The 22,103-nt window shown below is 47.5% G+C and overlaps 1 protein-coding gene across 1 annotated transcript in view; it reads right to left on the reverse strand.

Annotated features, from left to right (window-relative positions):
• The window catches only part of LOC130563821 (uncharacterized), a 60,916-nt gene extending 51,233 nt beyond the window's left edge, over window positions 1-9,683 (reverse strand). Inside the window, exon 1 of the mRNA XM_057349606.1 lies at window positions 8,196-9,683. Coding sequence (XP_057205589.1) covers window positions 8,196-9,683 — 1,488 coding nt within the window. The remainder of the gene's footprint in view (window positions 1-8,195) is intronic.
• Window positions 9,684-22,103: the final 12,420 nt, after the last annotated feature.

A 22,103-nucleotide genomic window follows, 5' to 3' on the forward strand; every position in this document is an offset into this window, starting at 1 on the left:
ATTCTGTCAAGGATGAGGTGTGGAGAGAACCCAAGCGCAGGCAGGCGGTGGTGAAGGGGTTAACAAGAATTTTATTAAACAAACAAAAACACCCACGATGGGGAAAACTATAACAAAACACGAACTATGAACTTAGGAACAAAAAGGATGAATACAAAACAAAACACTTCCCACGAGGGGCAAAAGACTAACAAAATAAACTCGACACAACGTCTTACAAAACAACGGATGGGTAAATTAGGCAGGGCACAAAACTCACAAATGACGGACGATGCAAGCAACAGGATCTCTGGACAAGAACATGGGAGCACGACCACGGTACAAGAACACACACGTAAACGTAGTACACGCATACACAACGAATCCACGAACACAAGACAAAGAAACAAGAGGGTACATATAGGAAAGACAAATGAGGGATAACGACACGGGCAGGTGTAGAACATCAAACACTCAGGGAAACATAACGAGGAAACGAGATGGCGGGAACAGAGACGAGACACTGGAAAAACACATGAGAGGTAAAAACATAAACATCTCATGGCCTTCCCACATAAAACCCAAGGACTCTGCCCCGATCCCACCACACGACTAGAATTTCATAAACAAGACGGTGGGACCGTGACACATTCACTCCCATTCTACCGCTTGGAAGTAAAATGTAAAAGTAAAAATTCAGACTGCATTATTCTTCCATAAGAAAACCGTGTTCAGTTAGGATGCCTTGAGGGTGAGTAAAACGTGGGGAAATTTTGAATGGTAGTAAAGTATACCTTTAAGAAAAAAAAAGTACAAGTTGAGGTGAAAAGGGCATAAACAAAGTTTTATATCACACTGTTATCACACTAAATTGGGTGTATTTTGTGACAGTAAGTGGCTAACTGCATCCTGTTTATTGCACATCAGAATGAATGTAGTTTTTTGTGATAATCCACACCCCCAGTGTATGATGTGATGTATACCAACATTGTATAGTCCTGTCTCGAATTTAATATTTAGCCGTTTAATATCCTATCTCAATAGGAGAAGCAAGAAACAGAAAGCCAGCTTGTGTTTTGTTTTAGTTTATCTAATCATGAATATATTGTTGTTTAACTACGAATCTAAATTTAAGAAGTGAAAATATTTACTAATGTTTATGTCTGCCAATGTATTTCTGTTATCTTCAGATTGCTAATACCTCTATTACCATTGCTTATTGTACTGTAAGAAGGCGTGTCCAATGTGTAACAACAAACACTGCTGGGTTTAAATATGCACAAGTTAATCATGAATATATTGCTGTTTAACTACGAATCTAAATTTAAGAAGTGAAAATATTTGCTAATGTTTATGTCTGCCAATGTATTTCTCTGAAACTTACTCATTTGCAACTACTATAGGACATTATAGGCCTACATACTTTTCAATGAGAAAAATGAACCCTATTTACTTTCTTTATATTTACCCTTAGAATTAATTGTACAATATGTGCATTGTAAAAATTGTAAAATATAATGCATTGCTCTAATATACTTCATCTTTAAAACCTGTCCTTTTAGCTGTAATCACAAAGCTCCCTGACTTTTAAACCATCCCCATTAAATCACTTGCAATAGTAAAAACACATTTCAGCCAAGTTTGATGAATAAAAACATTCCCATTTATATGTATTCATTTAGTAGATGCTCTTGTCCAAAGCAAGTAACAACTGAGAAAGCGCTTTGTCAAACATTGTGACAAAAATAATTGTAGTATGCAAAGTTATTTTTACATGTAGGGCTACAGTTGAAGCCACGATTAACAACGTAGAAGATTAAATATAGAGAAAAATATATATGGATCAAAGCACAATACTAGTCAAAGAATGATGCAATTTTCTTAATTTACTTTAATCACAGTTACTAATATTTCTATTTTATTGTATATTATTATTATTAATATCTTTTACCATCTGTGTTCTGTCCTGTTGCTGTCTTTCTGTTGCACTGTGGAGCTTCTGTCACTATAACACATTCCTTGTATGTGGAAACATACTTGGCCAATAAAGCTCATTCTATTCTATTCTATTCTATTCTATTCTATTCTATTCTATTCTAATATCCTCAGCATAAGCAGAATGCAGTTTTGCATGTTGAAATTTAACAGGGAAATAAACTATTTGATGAGTAAGTAAGGCAAGAAGAATGTTTGAGCCAATGTTTGAGCCTGTTGGTAACATGGACTTTGAATAAGTTTTTATGAATTGCCATAACTATTTAGATTCACATCTTTTCTTGCATCATTTACGTTAACGTTCTGGTAGATGGCAATTTATGGCACATAGGGCCAGATTTACTAACAGCTTGTGTCAGTGCAAACGTCTCTTTTGGTGTAAAAAAACTACTGTCAGTATTTATTAAAGACACACAGTGACAATTAGTGCTGGAAATCGTCTTGGTTACGGATGTAACCTCGGTTCCCTGATGGAGGGAACGAGACGTTGTGTCGAACCGACAGAATGGGGTTTGTCTTGAGAACCTATCACCTTCTGAGTATTTAGAAAAGGCCAATGAAAATTGGCGAATGAAATTTGCATGCCGGGTTCCTCCCCGGATGTCCGGGTATAAGAGGGAAGCCGACGTGCTCATTCATTCACCTTTGGTCTGAGGAGCCTAAAGCATCCTCCCCTGACCGCTGGGGTGGGCGGCCAGTGTTGTGGCATGAGGGACACAACGTCTCGTTCCCTCCATCAGGGAGCCGAGGTTACATCCGTAACCAAGACGTTCCCTTTCTGTCGGTCTCTCGACGTTGTGTCGAACCGACAGAATGGGGTTCCTATGGAAAACGACACAGCACTGAGCCGCATCACAATCTCTGCGGAGCGACGTTGACTGGCCTGGGCGAGTCAGACGAACATGCTAACGCGAAATTATGACCTTCCAGTGGAGAGGAAGGGGGACCCAAAGCTTTCCACAAAAAGTTGGGAAGCCCCCTAACGCCGGCCGTCACGGTTGGAGGCCTAATTCTCTAAATGCCGAGAAGCCGCCCGGCACCGTTTGGGCCACTGGGTAAGCATTATTCCCCCTGGGGGAAAAACGCTGCAGAGGCCACTACCTACCGTAGGGAGGAAGCTGAGACCAGGCTCCCAGAACTGACACAGGGGGACTAGAGGTTTGATCTGCTTCATCGCCCCCGCGGAGGGTGGTTCGATGGCTAGCAGTACGGATTCCTTGCCGGGGGAGGACCCCCGGGGAGGAGATCGGCTCTGCTGTTTTTCCTGCCTGGCGATTGTCTGGCTCGACGAAGTGTATGTCTGAGAGTGCTGAAGGCTGGTGTTTATACTCGACATTGCGCTTCGCCATGACGCAACGTCGAGTTTGCCGTTCTCCGTCGTGCAGAGGGTGAGAGCGGCTGTGGTAACCCAGAGAGAGAGGAAACTCTCCTTTTTGAGAGTAAGTGGGTGCCAGCCCCCCGGAGGGGGCCAGCAGATGTAGTGACGGGGCAGGATCCGTCCCTATCCGACTTCCCAGCGATGTGGCTGGGGTCGGGCCCAATGGTAGCCTCGATCCCCCTGAGGTGTTCCCATGACGGCCGCTGCGCCGCGGCTGCTGATGGGGAGATGGTCTCCTCTTCGCTGTCTCCTCCAGGGGGGCCGCCTGAGTGGGGGGCGCCAGAGCTGGAGGGCGTTGAAGAGGACCAGGGCTGCTGGGAAGCAGACAGTGCACGGGACTCGACGGCCGAGGCGGCTGAGTTGCGGCACGGAGGACTGCTTCTTACTGTCGAGAACCCTCCGGGGAGGCCGCGTGCGGGTCTCGTGCCCCCCCCTACGGGCGGGGGGTGAGCGGGGCCGCTGCGGCTCGACAGTAACACCAACCAGCCCCCCCTTGCGAGACGGGTACGTCAAGAAAGCGGACCTTCTCAGCGTTACTCATCTGTGCAAGGATTGGCCAGAGGAGTTTCTCATGGACCACAAGTGTGGACATCGTCCGACCCAGGGCCCGCGTGGTCACCTTGGTCGTCCGTAGAGCGAGGTCGGTGGCGGCGCGGAGTTCCTGCATAAGTGCTGGGTCGGTCTTACCCTCGTGGAGCTCTCTCAACGCCCTGGCCTGGCAGGAGCCATAGCGTGGAGAGAGGAGGCAGCTTGGTCTGCCGCAATGTAAGCTCTCGACACCAGAGATGCCGAGACACCACATGCTTTGGACGGGAGTCTAGGTCGAGCTTCCCCCAGGTGGCCGCCACCTACGGGCACGAGTGCACCGCGGTGGCATACTCCACCTGGGGGACACCGACGTATCCTCCAGCTGTTTCAACCTCGAGGGAAGAGAGGGTGACAGAACTTTGTTTGACGTGAAATGTGCCGGGAAGGGGCGTTCCAGGTCTTACAAAGTTCCTCATGCACCTCTGGTAAACACGGCACTGGGGGTGGGCGCGGCTTGGAGCCGCGCTCAAACCCGAGGCACCATGTAGCCAGCCGCGAGCGCCGGGAGAGGCAGTGCGGGCACTGCAACCCAACACTCACGGCGGCCCGGGAAAGCATGGCCGACATCTCGACATCCGCTTTTTCCTGGGCTCGACCCCCCGAGGGAGGGAGCCCGTGGAATCGTCGAAGTCGGATGGCAGTACGTCACCCCCCGATGCTGCAAGAGAAATCTCATCATCACGCATCGTGTCCAAATACGTGATTGAGGAATAAGACGGCGGACCGTCTTTTTGGGGAACGGTCAGACGAGCGAGACGAGGTGTGAACGGTCCGTGAGCCGTGGCTGGCGGATTATCGCTCACAGTAATCCTCATATCACCCTCGCTGCTTGCCATAGCGGACGGCAGGGCCGTAGTCCTGCCGCCACGGAACGGGGAGCAAACGAGGTGGTGGCTGAGTCCCGTGGGAACACAGCCACCTGTGACGCAACGTCTGAATCGTCACCGCCCGCAGTGCGGGCAGGACGTATCCACAACGTCTGCCCCAGCGTACTGGAAGCAGGCATTGTGTCCGTCCCCCTCATCGATGAGTGTGTTGCACCCATGAGAACAGCGGGACAAGCCACGCTGGAGAAATTTGCTCTTTTAGAAAAGGAAATTTGCTCGAACACCTACGGAACTGCCGAGACGCCCAGGGGATAGTCACTGCAGGAAGGGACTGTCCGCTGTCCACGTCGTAGATTCCAGCAGAAAGAATGATCACCCAGATCGTAGAGAAGCTCACCAGATGCGTAGGCTCTGAAGAACAAAAGGTGAATGAATGAGCACGCCGGCTTCCCTCTTATACCCGGACATCCGGGGAGAAGCCCGGTATGCAAATTTCATTCGCCAATTTTCATTGGCCTTTTCTAAATACTCAGAAGATGATAGGTTCTCAAGACAAACCCCATTCTGTCGGTTCGACACAACGTCGAGAGACCAACAGAAAGGGAAGCATGGACACAGCTGTTTTTGCGACTGACCTTATTGCATATGCATTTGTAGGAGTTTCCTCTTCAGACGTAAACTTTATGGGAGGAGAGTATTTAAATGAATCATGCAACACGATTTACTAAGGTTTACTAAGGCTCTTGTCATTGTACTGGTGTTTGCGGCTTTATTTAATGGCCAAAAAAAGCTTGTGGCTAATTCGCGCTGCTCTTAATAGATAGTGTTGGTCATTATGGGAATTAAATATTGCACCTGTGTTTTTTAATGTTAGTAATGTTAAAACTTTTCACTCCCATCGGCACATCACTATTTTGCTTTGTTTAGTAAATCTGACCCATAGTCTGCTTACTGTATTATCAAATGATGCTTAATTTATGTGAATTGTGTGCCTTTTTCAAATGGACAGTGCTGGTGCAATTAGCATCATAAAGGTGGACAAAAGTATTTGGACACGCCCTTCTAATGAACGGATCTGACTACTTTAGTCATTTCCATGAGTACAAATATGCTGCAACATATAATGATTTTCTATTGGAATTTTAATAGCAACAGTTTAGCATGGGCACTTTTATGTTTCAGCATGGCAGTGCCTCTGTGTATAAAGTAGGTTCAAAAAGAAAAGATTGATTCAGTCAGTGTGGAAGAATTTGACTAGTCTGCATGAAGCCAAGTCTTGAACCTAGCTGAACAACTATGGTGTGACTTTAAATGCAGACTTCAGCCAAAAACTCATCACTCATCACCAATGATTTGAAAAGGGCACTTCTAAAACTGTTGCAACTAAGATGGAAACAACATTTTTAAATACATTAATTTTGTTACCATCTCTGTTGCAACAATTTTAGAAGAACGTTAGAAGCACACAATTCCCCAGAAAATCATTGTATGCTGCAGCATTAAGATTTTTACTCGTGGAAATTACTAAAGTAGTCAGCTCTGTTCATTAGAAGGGTGTTCCCAATACTTTTGTCCATATAGTGCATCTCCTTAGGGTCCACACATAATTTTGAATTTACATTTCCTTATATGTTTCAAGTAAATCATAGACATGTGATTAAGGAAAAGTATTGTGCTTTGACCCATATACAAACAATGTTAGACTGTGAAAAAATGACAGTTAGAGGTTAAAGGGGTCATATGGCAGAAGTACGTGTTTTTCTGTGTTTTTGGTGTGTTATAAGTTGCCCATGCATGTATTAGACACGTAAAATTGCACAAATGAAAGTGTGGGAACAAAAGATGCATTCTATCTAAAAGCGAATGCTCAATCAGACTTGCCTGAAACGCCTTGTGTAACCACACCCCGGCGAATCTACGTAACTTCGTAACATGATTTGACTAAGACCGCCCAAATCTACACGTAGTTAAGGTGGGCGTAATTGTAAATCTCATTGTATTGCCTGTCAGTACAATTGCTTTGGAACCTGATGTTCCGAATATGGTAAGAGGCATTACATTCCCATGAAATGCTTGCAGTATTTGACCAATCACTACGCACTGGTGAACTGGCCAATCATAGAACACCTCGCTTTTCAGAGCGATGAACTGTAAAAAATCAGCGCGTTTCAGAGAGGCGGGGCAAAGAGGAGATACAAACATGCACGGTATGTGGAAAATACAACGTTTTTTAAACTTTAAATGGTGTATACACATTGCGTTACATCTAAAACAAACAATAATATCGTCGCTGTCGGGCGGCTACCTTATACGTCCAAGTTTGGTCAATTTCATATTTTTCACAAATCGATGCTATTGGTCAGACCCATGTGGGTCTGTTATTTTTACAAATTATTAACTAATCTAAAGTGTTGAAAATAGCTTGAGAGCGAATCTCTTAACTCCTTTGGACACTTCAACTGTCTGAGAAGTCTCGTAACTCCACCTCTTCTTCTCGGCATTACGTCTCCTGATTGAAAGTTTTTTAGACAATAACGAGTGAAAATAGTTAGGTTAGATACATTTGAGTAGGCCTGTTTTGTTAAAAATCGATAGCTGTAATGCGTCGGTGCAGAAGGAAGCCCGTGAGCCACGAAGGTATGTTTGCGAGCAGATTTGGCTAATTTCCGCCTATTAGACAGTCTAGTCAGCTCATCGTTTTTTGTATTACATCACTTATAGTTCTTAAACCTTTAAAATAGAGTTTAGGAAGATGTATGTAACCACAGTCATTAGCTTTGGTTAACGATTGAAGCCTTTTCTCTTGTCAAGAGGCTCAACGCGACCGCCGACTTTATTTGCGGTCAGATTAATTTACGCCTATATTAGACAGCCTGTTTAACGTTTTATTTTGGTATTGCATCACTCTTAGCTCTAACGTTTAAAATAGAGTTTAGGAAGATGTATGTAACCACAATCATTAGCTTTCATTAGCTCTTAAAGCCTCGTCTCTTGTCAAAAGGCTCAACGCGACCGCAGACTTTGATGAACACTGCTGGCAGCAGCTACGTCTGTGTCCGTACCATTCTTATCAATGACAGCGTAATCTCGTATCTCCCTGCTCCCAAGTCATAAACCTTGTATCTCCGATTAAACATGGTTTTGGGGAAATGTTGTGTTAATGTTGGTACACAACAGTATGTGATAGCAATATAAGGTATAATACCAACTTTAACAATACAATGTTTAATAACTCAAAAAAATATGCAGTATTTTTATTTTCCTGAAAAATAATGATTTTGGAGATGCTAGGATTCCGCCCCAACAGCGACGATATTAGTTTTAGCCGTGAAATATGACTCCTTTAAGTGAATGCAGAACAGAACTGTTTTCATATCAAGGCCCATGATCAAGATCTTTAATTGAGAAAAAATGTGTACTCATGTTACCTTAAATATGTTCTCTGGGCACTTTGGAATTTTCTTTGTATCAGTGCAAATATCTTGGTCTTCATCAGTGGTTTTTCTACATAAGTGGTTCCTTTGACAAGGTATAGTTAAGTTTTTAATGCTAGAGTTTGTCTCATTTGTTGGTTCTTCACTTCTTGGGTGGTTCTCAATTGTGGCTAGAGAGATTGAGTTGAGTTGTGACTGAGATCCATCTGAGTCATTACACAGGGAACTACTGTCAGTTAGAAAGTCTGTATATGTTCTCCGGGCCTTAAGCACCACAAGAGGGGGACAAACCACAAAGTCATTGGCTGTTGAGACAGACTTTTGCCTGTCAGCAGATGATGTAGATTTACTTTGACATGAGGTATCAGCTTTGTGTTCACTTCTGTTTGTCAAAGGCATATTCTGCATGGACTCTCCTGACAGCTGGGGTTTTCGTGAGTCAAAAGGGGATCGCTGGCCTTGAGGAGGTGAAAAAGAATGAGACGAGTTTCTCCATTTCATTGCAGTCTCAGCCACAGTGTTGAAAAATCGGAACAAGCCTCTGAAATGGCTACTTTTGCCATCAAGTCCCATTTGTTCAGGTGCAGAGTTTAAATCTTTCACAAATTCAAAGTTTACTGAGCCATAATCTGAATCAATGGTTTTGTCTAAGGTATTTAAAGATTCAAAACTACTCTCAGCCAAAGTGGAACTTTCCTTTCCTTTGAGGGGAATTTTTCTCAGGTAATTCAAAACGTCACCCCCTTTAAACCACCTTCTTCTATGAGGTATCTTGAGGCTGTGCTTTATGTAACATTCTTCATGATCTGTCACAGATGAATCGTTGCAGTTTGAGAAGCTGGGGTGACCTTTTTTTGTATATGTCACTCTTTCAACTAATTTACACCCATTTTGGTGGCTAATGTCCTTGATCACCTGATAGGTTTTCTCTGGGATTCCAGAAGGGTCTGTGTCCTCAAATGAACAGAAGAAGTCTGCAGTGGGTCCTGCAAACGAATGTCTCTTGGCTTTATTTCGAAACATGTTCTTGTGCTCCAAAAAAGGAGAGTCATTGCACAAATGTATGTCATCCACATCATCTTTCAGCTCACTGTTGAATTTGACACTGGAGAGCTTTCCAGCTTTCCCTCTAAAAACAGATGGCGACTTAAATTTCTTAATGGATCTCACTTTGTCTGTGATAGAAAGCTTGAGAAAGGATGCTTCACCTGGGAGGATCATTGAGTGAGGTCGTCTGTCCATGTCAGAAGTGGTCTTGCGGCGGTTCAGTATCCTCCAGATGGCCGCCGTCCTAGACCGCCGATTGAGTTCCTGTTTTTCCCTCCTGACAGGCTGGCAGGAAAACATGGATTGTGAGGAAATGGACTCTGGAATCCATGAGCTCCCTGCTCTGTTCTCTTCAGCAAGAGAAACACTGAACACATTATTTACAAATCCATTGGTAACATCAGATTCTGACATGGGGCTGGTTGTGCTATCCATACTTTTTCATTGTAAGATAAGATGTTAGGCGATAACCTTGGGATGTGTCATTGTTGTCCTTGGGGAAAAAATCACACAATATGCATGAGCTTCAAACAATATCTAACAAACTCTATGGTGTGCACACATATAAACAAATAACCATTGTCTTGAGGATTATAGTGTAGTTTAGATGGCCTTTTGTCTAAATACACACAGAGGACAGATATTGAACTCCTTTCTTGAATATTCTTGATATTGAATTTATTTTCAAAGTGCATTGCATTTATGGTATGTCCTATTTTGTACTGTAACACACATGTACATTTGTGTTATATATAAAACAGTATTGTGCAAAACTCTTAGGCACATTAGAAGTTTCAGAAATACATTATTCTTAAGATTGAGCATTGAGTGGAAATAAAATAAAGAGTTCTTCAACAGTCTAGCATTGCATAAAAAGACATTCACGAATCCACAGCGGTGTTTGAAGTTTTTCAAGATGATTGGAATAACATCCTGGCAAAATTTTTCAAACTGCATGCATGTGTACCTTATGTTTAAAGCTACACTGTTGATATTGTATATATTTCTGAAAACCAACGTTTTTTACAGTATGTGCCCAAAACTTTTGTCGACAATGATGTTTAAATATACATTAATTTGACACTATTATATTTATCCAGTCATGTAGTATCAAGATTGAATGCTGTGAACTTAAGTCTCATTCTTTCTTAAGAATATAACAATATCAGATGTAAAAAAAACTTACCAGTTTGAATTGGGGTTGATTGAATTAGGGTTTCAAAAGAAAATGTATGTTGAATTAAAACCTGGTAAATCCTCTTGATTCAAAAACTTCGTTCTGCAATGTTACTTGAACTGACTGCTCTTCAGAATAATTGTAAATCCACAATAATTCATGAAAATGGTCAAAGGTTTTTTCTTAGCATAGTGAAGCTGCTGAACTCTTGATCCTCAGAGAGTGACGCACACACAACATACACGCCCAGTTCCTCTCATTATGTTTGTTGTCATGATCAACTAATGTCTGCAACTCCATTGTGACGAAAAAGATGGACAGTGTTAAGTGAAGCAAACTTTCACATATATTTTTACATCTGTAATTAGGTTTTAGTTTTATATAACTATATGAAGGTTACCTTTTTGTTGCTCTATGTATATAAAATACAATGTATCAGTTTAGGGTAGCTTATGTACATAGGAAATGGACACAATACACAGATCTTAAGGTCAAAGTCTAAGAGCCTATTTTAAACTCTTCCTTTGTGTCCTGTTTTGGTAGTACTGTAATTACATGCCATTTTCCTGCTACACAGGAAAGAGTGGATCTTACAAAGACAGGAAGCCTAGCTGACGATATGTAAATATCTGCTTCATACGCTCTTCCCTTATGTCTGAACTGCCCCATTGTGAGGAAAAGGCAGTTGCAGTTGCAGAGTCAGGCCTTTAATAGCCATTGCAATAAATGAAACATTTCACTGGCACTCACACATCTATGAGATCACAGACTAATACTAAATTAAAATTATATGTAAATTATTTTAAAGAAAGTTGAAAATTAGGGAAAATACACAATATACTTTAACCGGTGAAACAAAGCAATTACTTTATAACTGTGCATAATTCATAGCAAACAGACATCATGATCAAAACAGTATTTTTTATAAAATAATCTTTTACACAAATATAAAGGCCTTTTAATTCCATGAGTTGCCTCTTCTTAAAAAAGGTAAAAGACACTAACACTGGCACACCTCACATTCAAAACACTTCCTGTGCATGAGCAGGCAGCTTTCCTGCTGTCAACAATACATATCCCAGATAAATAAACCCTGCTTAATTGTATAAAATCGAAGACAAGAGTCAAGTCTTATGTAAGTACGGAAAAAGCAAAAATCCAAAGACCTGTGTACATAAATAAAGAAAAGTGGATGAGAATTGAAAAACTTTGCAAACTATGCAAAAAGGTCCTCTTTAGACAGATTTGGACTCTGAACAAATAAATAACAGTAAATATATGCCATGTTTACATATTTTTAAGAGCTTCACATTTGTTGTTTAGTCTTTTCTTATGAAGCTGCAGATACATTATATAGTTAATAAAGTGAACAGTTGCACGTAGTGGTTTTTTGCCTTATTAAATGTGTCAATTTGTAGTTTTATTTTGTCTGTAATGTCTGTCAGCTGCAGTGCCCTCGTGCCCCACTAGACGGCACTCTCCCTATCACCCGGACTTTCATTATTCACTACATTTTCCATAACCCCTTGACCGGACTCGTTGAACACTGATCATTCTCACCTTTGTGTAATTACCTCTGTCAATATAAGCCTGGTTCAATCTTTCTGTCATTGCAAAGTCTTGTTTGTGTCAACTGTATTTCTGAGCATTCTTCTTTTGGATTACTTGTGTTTTGATTTTTGGATTTTCTTATCGTTTTGTGAACCTCTGCCTCCACCTGCCCCGACCACCCCCTGTGACCTCGTCTATGCTTGTTTGCTCCCTGCCATGGCCTATTGCGTGTTTGTCTTAATAAAACTGCATTTAGATCCTCAACCTCTTCAAGTCTCAGAGCGGTTTGTGACAGAAGACTTCGCCAATATGGATCTAGCAGCCGGACCCGAGTACAGGAAGGTTTCAGGAGTAGGGGAGAGCAAGGAGACTGACAACAACATGGATCTAGCAGTGGTATGGCACCCGGCTATGAGCCTTCTTATGCTCCGCAAGGCCTCCCGCTACCTTGAGAATCATACCCAGGACTTTCTGGATCTCGTTCCACAAACCCACTACCCAGATAAGTCTCTGATTGTGTTTTATCACACCAGTCTAAATGAACAAAATAACTTCAATGGACTACACAGGAAACAGGCAGTGACGAAATATCCTAAAAACTTAACCATATCAGACAGGGGAAGACACAGACCATATCATGACAATAACGTCTTGGTTAAGGATGTAACCTCAGTTCCCTGATGGAGGGAACGAGACGTTGTGTCAACTTCTGACTAGTTTAGAAAAGGCCAATGAAATTGGCGAAAGAAATTTGCATGCCGGACTCCGCCCCGGATATCCGGGTATAAAAAGGAGACTGTGTGCTGCATTCATTCACCTTTTGGTCTGAGGAGCCTGAGCATCCTTCGACCGCTGCGGTGGGTGGCCAGCATTTTGGCAAGAAGGACACAACGTCTCGTTCCCTCCATCAGGGAACTGAGGTTACATCCGTAACCAAGACGTTCCCTTTCTGTTGGTCTCTCGACGTTGTGTCGAGCCGACAGATGGGGTTCCTATGGAAAACGTCACAGCGCTGTGCCGCGTCACAATCTCCAGTGGAGTGATGCTGACTGGCCTGGGCGAGTCAGACGAGCACTAGCGCGAAATTGTAACCATCCAGTGGAGAGGTAGGGGGTCCCCACCGGCCGTCACGGGTGGAGGCCTTGATTCTCTTACAGCAAGAAGCCGCCCGGCACCGTAAGGGCCACTGGGTAAGCATTATTCCCCCCTGGGGGAAAAACGCTACAGAGACCACTACCTCCGTAGGGAGGAAATAGTGGAGACACAAACATGGTCTCACCATCAGGGGAGAACTCATGGGAAATTGTGCGGACTGAAGGAGTAACCGCAAGGTGGGAGTCCACCTAGGGAGGTCATGGGTTACCGAGGTGGGAACCATTCATGAGGATACATCAGACGGAACCGCCCACTGGGCGGGGGTTACCACGTCTGGAGCACTAGGTCCGGTTAGAGCTATGTGGTAGATAACTCAACTGTTCCCCGGCCTAAAGGGGCAGGGCTGCTCTGCCCAGCCTGCCCCCAGGATGGTGCTTAGTGATGGATGGAATGCCTGTTCATTACCCAGTGGGGAAAGAAGGGAGGTGGAAATAGCCGCTGACCCACCTAAGGAAGGGGGAATGGCTTTCGCAGGCGTACGCCCTACCGGCTGCCGGTCCTACATGTTGACTTGCAGGACGCGGGCTGACACCGGTTCCACGCGTAGGTATTAGAACCTCGCGAAGGTGTTGGGCGTAACCTAACCCCCAGCTCTGCAGATGTTTGCCAGAGAGGCGCCCTGAGCCAGTGCCCATGAGGAGTGCAATCTTGAGATCGGTATGCCGTAGCGACGGCATCCACGATCCAGTGCGCCAGCCTCTGTTTGGAGACAGCCCTGCCCTTCTGCTGACCTCCAAAACAGACAAAGAGCTACTCAGAGCTTCTGAAGCTCTGCGTGCGGTCCAAGTAGAGGCGCAGTGCGCGTACTGAACACAACACGGATGGGGTTGTGTCTTCCTCCCCAGTGGGGAGCGCCTGCAGGTTCACCACCTGGTCTCTAGGGGAAGTGGTGGGAACTTTGGGCATGTAGCCGGGCCGGGGTCTCAGGATAACGTGAGAATCACCGGGCCCGAGTTATCGGCAATCTGTCGACACGGAGGGTGCTTGTAGGTCCCCTACCCTCTTGGAGGTGAGCACCATCAGGAGAGTAGTCTTTATCGTGAGGTGAGCTCCCGAGGGGCTCGAAGGGGGGGGGGGCTCTTGAGGCCCGCCACCTAGGTCGCAAGAGGGTAAGGGGCGCGGATGAGGCGGTCGACTTCTCGCGCCGCTTAGGAACCTACTGACCAGGTCGTGCTGTCCCAGAGGCTTCCCAGCAACTGGGTCGTGATGAGCGGCCGTAGCGGCTACATACACTCCAGTGTGGAGAGGGGAGAGGTTACTCTCCAGTCTCTCTTGAGGAAAGGACAGCACGTTCCCGATCGAGCAACTTCGCGGGTCTTCTCTTCGAGAAGAGCAACAGGACAAGAAGAGGTGCCACTTATGGGTGTGTAGCCGCCTAGTGGCCGAGGCCCTAGCCTGAGTGATGTCCCAACGACGCAGGGGGTGGGTCACTCAGGATCTTCTCATCCCGTCCAGACATGGAAGTTCCAGGGGTCTACCTGGGATACCGTTACATGCCCTTCCCCTGTGACAGAAGGTCCTCTGTCAGGGGAATCGGCCAGGGGGGAGTTGTTATCAGAAGCACCAGCTCTGAGAACCAAGTACGGTTGGGCCAGTAGGGTGCAACTAGTACCACTTGATGCTCCTCTTCCCTGACCTTGCACAGGGTCTGTGCAATGCGTTTCACTGGGGGAAAGGCTTCCCGCGGCCAGCTGTGCACAAGGGCATCCATGCCGAGGGGTGCCTCGGTCAGGGAGTACCAAAGCAGACAATGGGTGGAGTCCGGGGAGGCAACAGGTCCACCTGTGCCTGCCGAACTGCTCCCAAATGAGCTGGACTGTGCAGGGATGGAGTCGCCACTCTCCACGAGGCATCGACTGACGAGAGAGCACGTTGGCTGTCTGGTTCAGGATGCCTGGGATGTGTGTGGCTCGCAGGGAGCTGATCACCTGCTGACTCCAAAGGAGGAGTCGGGCGAGTCGTGTTAGCTGCCGTGAGCGAACGCCACCCTGACGATTGATATATGCCACGGCAGCTGTGCTGTCTGTCTGGACCAGCATGTGCTTGCCCCACACGAGAGGTTGTAACCTCCTCAGTGCAAGTAGCACAGCCCACAACTCTAGGCAGTTGATATGCCAACGCGGGCGGGGGCCGCTCCACCGCCCCGACACTGCGTGCCCGTTGCACACGGCACCCCAACCCTGCAGGGAGGTATCCGTCATCACCACGACGTGCCTTGACACCTGCCCTAGGGGGACTCCTGTCCGCAAAAAATCATGGAAGACCAGGGGTCAGTGTGCGTCGGCAGACAGGCGTGATGACCATACGCCTGCTGCCGGTGTGCCACGCTCTCCAAGGAACCCGACTCTGCAGCCAGTGTTGGAGCGGTCGCATGTGCATCAACCCAAGGGGGACCACCCCCGCTGAGGATGCCATGTATCCCAGGAGCCTCTGAAATTGTTTCAGGGGGACCGCTGACTGCCTGAGCACCTTCAGGCAGTTCAACACTGACTGGGCGCGCTCTGTAGCCAGTCGCGCTGTCATGGAGACTGATTCGAGTTCCATACCGAGAATGAGGATGCTCTGCACAGGGGAGAGCTTGCTCTTTTCCCAGTTGACCTGTAGCCCCAACCGATCTAGGTGCCGGAGCACCAGGTCCCTGTGTGTACACAACAGATCTCGCGAGTGTGCCAAGATGAGCCAGTCATCGAGATAGTTCAGTACCCGCACACCTCTTTCCCTGAGGGGAAGGAGGGCGGCTTTCACGATCTTCGTGAAGACACGTGGAGGAACCGTCCCTCTCCGATCCGATCCGATCTCCTCCAGCGATGGAGTGGCTGGGGTCGGGCCCGATGGTATTCTCGATCTCCCTGAGTTCTTCCCATGAGGGCCGCTTTCGCGCGTCTGCTGATGGGGCGATGGTCTCCTCTTCGATGTCTCTTCCGGGGGGCCACCTGAGTGGGGGGCGCCAGAGCCAGAGGGTGTCGAAGAGGACCAGGGCTGCTGGGAAGCAGACGTTGCACGGGACTCGACGGCCGAGGGCGGCCGAGTCGCAGCGGGGGAGGATATGCTTGATATCCTCTGTCTGCTTCTTTACTGTCGAGAACTGCGGCTTGACAGTTTCTCCAAACAGCCCCCTCCCTTGCGAGATGGGTGCGTCGAGAAAGCGGACCTTCTCTGCGTTACTCATCTGTGCAAGGTTCGGCCAGAGGTGTCTCTCATGGACCATAAGTGTGGACATCGCCCGACCCAGGGCCCGCGCGGTCACCTTGGTCGCCCGTAGAGCGAGGTCGGTGGCGGCGCGGAGTTCCTGCATAAGCGCTGGGTCAGTCTTACCCTCATGGAGCTCTCTCAATGCCTTGGCCTGGCAGGAGCCATAGCGTGGAGAGAGGAGGCAGCTTGGTCCGCCGCAATGTAAGCTCTCGGCACCAGAGATGCCGAGACCCCACATGTTTTGGACGGGAGTCTAGGTCGAGCCCTCCAGATGGCACCGCGGCGGCACACTCCACCTGGGGGACATCGACGTGTCCTCTAGCTGCCTCACCCTCGAGGGAAGAGAGGGTGACAAAACTTTGTTTGACGTGAACGTGACGGAAAGGGGGCGTTCCAGGTCTTACTAAGTTCCTCATGCACTTCCGGTAAACACGGCACTGGGGGCGGGCGCGGCTTGGAGCCGCGCTCAAGCCCGAGGCGCCATGTAGCCAGCCACGAGTGCTGGGAGAGGCAATGCGGGCACTGCAACCCAACGCTCACGGCGGCCCGGGAAAGCATAGCTGACATTTCGACGTCCGCTTCTTCCTGGGCTCGACCCCCCGAGGGAGGGAGCCCAAGGAATCGTCGGAGTCGGACGGCAGTACGTCACCCCCCGATGCTGCAAGAGAAATCTCATCATCACGCATCGTGTCAGAATACGTGATTGAGGAATAAAATGGCGGACCGTCTTTTTGGTGAACGGTCTGACGAGCGAGACGAGGTGTGAACGGTCCGTGAGCCGTGGCTGGCGGATTATCGCTCACAGTAATCCTCATATCACCCTCGCTGCTTGCCATAGCGGACAGCAGGGCCGTAGGGAACACAGCCATCTGTGACGCAACGTCTGAATCGTCAGCAGGGCCGTAGGGAACACAGCCATCTGTGACGCAACGTCTGAATCGTCACCGCCCGCAGTGCGGGCAGGACGCATCCACAACGTCTGCCCCAGCGTACTGGAAGCAGGCATTGTGTCCGTCCCCCTCCTCGATGAGTGTGTTGCACCCATGAGAACAGCGGGACAAGCCACGCTGGAGAAATTTGCTCTTTTAGAAAAGGAAATTTGCTCGAACACCTCCGGAACTGCCGAGACGCCCAGGGGAGAGTCACTGCAGAATACATCCATTAAAGTCAGTATTTTGGTGTGTTTTTTGCACATAAAGCATTCTCGTCGCTTCAAAAAACTTCAACTGAGGCACTATGTGCGGATGGACCAATTGAACAATGTCTTCAGTAGTTTTCTGGACCTTGGGAAAAACTGAGACCATGATGTCTATGAGGAGGCCAGGAAATCTCTTGGATGTCACCTAAATATCTTCATTTGTGCTCCGAAGATGCCGGAAGTTGTCTAAACATGTTTAATGTCATGTTGGTTAGTAAAAAAACCACACACAAAGTAGATTTTTGGGTGAACTTCCCCTTTTAGTGTGGTGTGATTTAGTATAAAATAACTGGAACGCTGTACTTGCTCATGCAGAAAATCTTATAAAAAAAGGAGCAAATAAACTTTTTTTTTAATGCTTCAGCATGATGAATTAATGATTAGTCAGAGTTATGGATAGGTGTTTTTTTTAGTTAGTATTTGAAGAGTTTGGTTCCAAAATGAGATAACCATAATTCCAAAATAAAGCTCTGTTTATAAAAATGTTACACAATGAAACATAATGAAAAACCATGATTTTTGAAAATTAAAAATGGAGTTCTCTCATCTTGGAACCAAACTCTTCATTTGTGTTTACTACCAAGTATTGTACAACTGAGTATTACTGCATCAAAATAATTGGGAAATTAAAAATAGTCTTGCTATTGTATCGTTTACAATATTATTTATTTATAAGAGATACAAAAGTTATTTTCTACCTTGCACAAAATAGTATTTAAAAGAGAAACTTTAAAAGATAAATTTTTAACATGGCAAATATTTAAAATAATTTAATTTTAACATATAAAATAATTTACATAAAAACCAGCATGCACTAAAAGGGGGGGGAAATGGTCATACCCAGTCCCGGTCAGACTCCATGAGGGATATAATTTTGTGAAAATACCACTGTCAAAGAAATGAGAAAAAACAGAAATTTTTAATAATCTGAAAAAAAACAAGCATTATAGGGAATAATATTCTGATAATTTTACAGTTGGTTTGATAACTTTGGGTGCGTTTATATTTGGCATTAACATGCGATCTGTATCTGGATGTTGTCCACATACACATTGAAAATGTAAACGAGCTTCTGATCGGAATCTCATCCGATCAGCGTGTCCTGATCCAGATGTAGTCGAGGACGCATTGTGATCGGATCTCAGTGTAATGTAAACGCAATCCAGACAGTTTATCTACATTTACCGGTACAATTTCACAGAAAACCCCGCCCACTGTCATTATTCTCTTGTCTGTCCGAAGCCTGTCAGACTGCGGAGCACCTGACAAATGCAGCGGAAAGTTTACTCTTGCTCCCGAACGTTGCAGTCGTTCATTTTCCCATGAAATTATCATGGATACTTTAACCTACAGAGGATTTATGTAAAATCACACGAGATGTTTTACTTGACCACTTAAGTTGTATCATCACAGTATTCGTGACTGCCATGAATGGCGTTGACTCGCACACACAGCGCCAGCTTAAAACACATCATTTGTTTATTTTCATGTCACAGACACGAATGGCAACACTATATCAGCTTGTTTCTAACATACGTGTGTGTGTTCCCTATCGATACTTCACTGGTACTGCGTAGCAGGACGCTATGGGGAAACTCCTTTTTCTCCGATGACTGAAGCTTTACAATAACGCAGTGAATACTGCACGGCCATTGGTGCATGCAAAGTAAACCTTTGAGCCAATGGCAGCGAAGCTGCACGGACCTATGGGGATGGTGCCTGCCAAAATGGGCGGGGCTTATGGCTATATAAGCAGACACATCGCCGTAGGGTCCTCAGATTTTTTCTCCTTCAGCGATGACTTCTACCTCGCTACTCGGACTGATAGCTTCGCCGTCGGAAAAGCATTGCAGCGGACTAGACCTCTCTGCTCAGCGATTTCGCTGGTTTTCTCAGCAGCGCTGGTTCCTGTTCCCTGGCGCCATCCGGCAAGCTCTGGAGAGCAAATTTCCTGCGGCGTTGTTGCAAATGCCGCGCCGTCACTGTCATTCGTGTGGGGTATCCCTGCACGCCGCTGATGGTCACGGCGAGTGCGTCTCATGCTTGGGAGTTTCCCATGCTCAAGACGCACTCAGAGAGACGGAATGCCCTCATTGCGAGAGCATGAGTCTCTCCTCTCTGCGCTCGCGGATTGCTTTCTTCTCAGAGAGCGAATCTGCTTCTCGATCCCTCCCGCTTCACTCTACGGAGACGAAGCAGCGGGGTAGAGGAACTAAGCCCTCGGGGATGCGCGAGCTCACGTCCCCTCGGCATGCCTCGCCCTCTCCACAGAGACAAAATTCGCCGGTTCGTTTTTCCCAGACCGACCAGCGTCCGCCGGCGGCATGGTCTCGTTTGGCGGAAGCGAATTCGAGGAAGACGACAGCATGTCGTTAGCGGCTTCAGACGGGGAGGAGCTGTCAGGCTCGATTTTCGACCCCGCCCCCCTGCCGTCTATAGAGCACAGCGAACCCGCGCCGGGTCCGGATTCCGAGCTTTTTCGGGTCCTTACTAAGGCTGTGGAGGAGCTGGGCTTAGAGTGGTCCTCTCCGGAGGAACCCGCTTGCAGCCGCCTGGACGAATGGTTCCTGCCGGGGCGCCGCCAAGCCCCTCGTCAGCGAACTTCACCATTCTTCCCGGAGGTTCACGATGAACTCACCAGGTCATGGCGCGCTCCCTACTCAGCCCTACGACCCTCTTCTTCCTCCGCTCTCACCTCGGTTGACAGCGCAGAGGAAAAAGGACATGAGAAGCTGCCTCCCCTGGATGAGTCGGTGGCCACACATCTGTGTCCGCCCTCGGCCATCAGTTGGACGGCAAAAGTGGCCCATCCCTCTAAGCCGTGCAAAACCACCTCGGCCCTCGCTGGACGCGCATTCTCCTCCGCCGGCCAAGCGGCTTCAGCATTGCATTCCATGGCAGTGCTTCAAGTGTACCAGGTCAAACTCCTCCAGGGCATGGACGTGTCCGGTACAGATATCGCGCCCTTCAAAGAACTGCGGAGCGCGACGGATCTCGCCCTACGCGCCACCAAGGCCACGGCCCAGGCGATAGGCAGATCGATGGCCAGTCTCATGGTGCTCGAGCTCCATCTGTGGCTGACGCTCACAGAGATCAAGGAAGCAGACAAGGTCCCCTTCCTCGATGCTCCAATATCCGTTGCCGGTCTCTCCGGACGAGCAGTGGAGGGTTTTGGGGAATGCTTCACCGCAGCGCAGAAATCTTCGCAGGCCATGAAGCACTTCCTGCCCAAGAGACCCGGGTCCAGACCTGCGTCGGCTCGCCCCAAGCCAACGCCGACTCAGCAGCCAGTGAAGGCCACGCCCCCCTCTGCCCAGAAGGTAACAGGAGCTGAGACGCGTCAACGATCTCGCTCCGGGAGACGTTTCCCCCACCCTCAGCGTCAGGGTCCCCGGCCAATGATCACGCTGGACCCTGCGCCTCAGGCACCATCCTGAGACCGAGGAAAGGAAGAGGAAGGACCGTGTCTCGCTGCGGTTGGACCTCATTCAAAGAAGGCTCTTATGTTCGCCCAAACACCCCGTTCTGTTCTAGGTGCCGGCGAAAATGTGTTTTTGTTCCACAATGTGAATACCAGGTCTGTTCTAATGCCCGCACAACCCACCGCTGTTATAGCGGGCACTTATATAAAACACAAACATTGTCAGAAAAAGAGCAACCTTCCTCTTCCACTCTCCACAGGAGTCAAGCCCCCGAAAGGCGGCATACCTCCCCAATGCATTCAACCCCTTGCCATATGGGCCGAGGCCTGGCGGGCCATCACCGGGGTATCGGATTGGGTAATGGGAATAATATCTCGAGGACATTCACTCCAGTTCGCTCGCAGACCCCCGCGTTTCCGTGGGATGATCACCAACCCAGTCCAGAGTGCGAATTCACACGTTCTGCGCACGGAGTTGGGGAACTTACTGGACAAAGGAGCCATAGAACTGGTTCCTCCAGATCAAACCGAGTCGGGCTTCTACAGCCGCTACTTCCTTGTACCCAAAAAGGATGGCTGTCTCCGCCCCATCCTCGATCTCAGACATCTGAACCATGCCCTTATGAAACGGCGTTTCAGAATGATTACACTGAAACAGATCCTCTCGCAAATATACCCAGGGGACTGGTTCTTCTCCCTGGATCTGAAAGACGTATACTTCCACATCCAGATAGCCCCCCATCACAGACGATTCTTGAGATTCGCCTACGAAGGGGTTGCATATCAATACATGGTCCTTCCATTCGGACTGTCTCTAGCTCCTCGCACTTTCACAAGTGCATGGACGCGGCTCTATCCCCTCTCAGGCAGATGAGAATCCGCATTCTGAACTACCTCGACGACTGGCTTGTTCTAGCACAGTCAGAGGAAGAGCTAAGGTCCCACAGGTCCCTCCTCCTCAGTCACCTGGAATGCCTGGGGCTCAGAATCAACCTTGCCAAAAGCGCTCTGTCCCCCAGCCAACGGATTTCGTTCCTGCAGGCGGTTTTTGATTGTGATTTTGATCGCACCAGACCGTGCCCTAGCCATTCAGCAGCTCGCGGCCTCTTTTACGCCCAGAGCGTCACGCCCCTTCAAGGCGTTTCAGAAGATGCTGGGTCT

Source organism: Triplophysa rosa, linkage group LG13 (genome assembly GCF_024868665.1).
Source record: "Triplophysa rosa linkage group LG13, Trosa_1v2, whole genome shotgun sequence".
NCBI lineage: Eukaryota > Metazoa > Chordata > Actinopteri > Cypriniformes > Nemacheilidae > Triplophysa > Triplophysa rosa.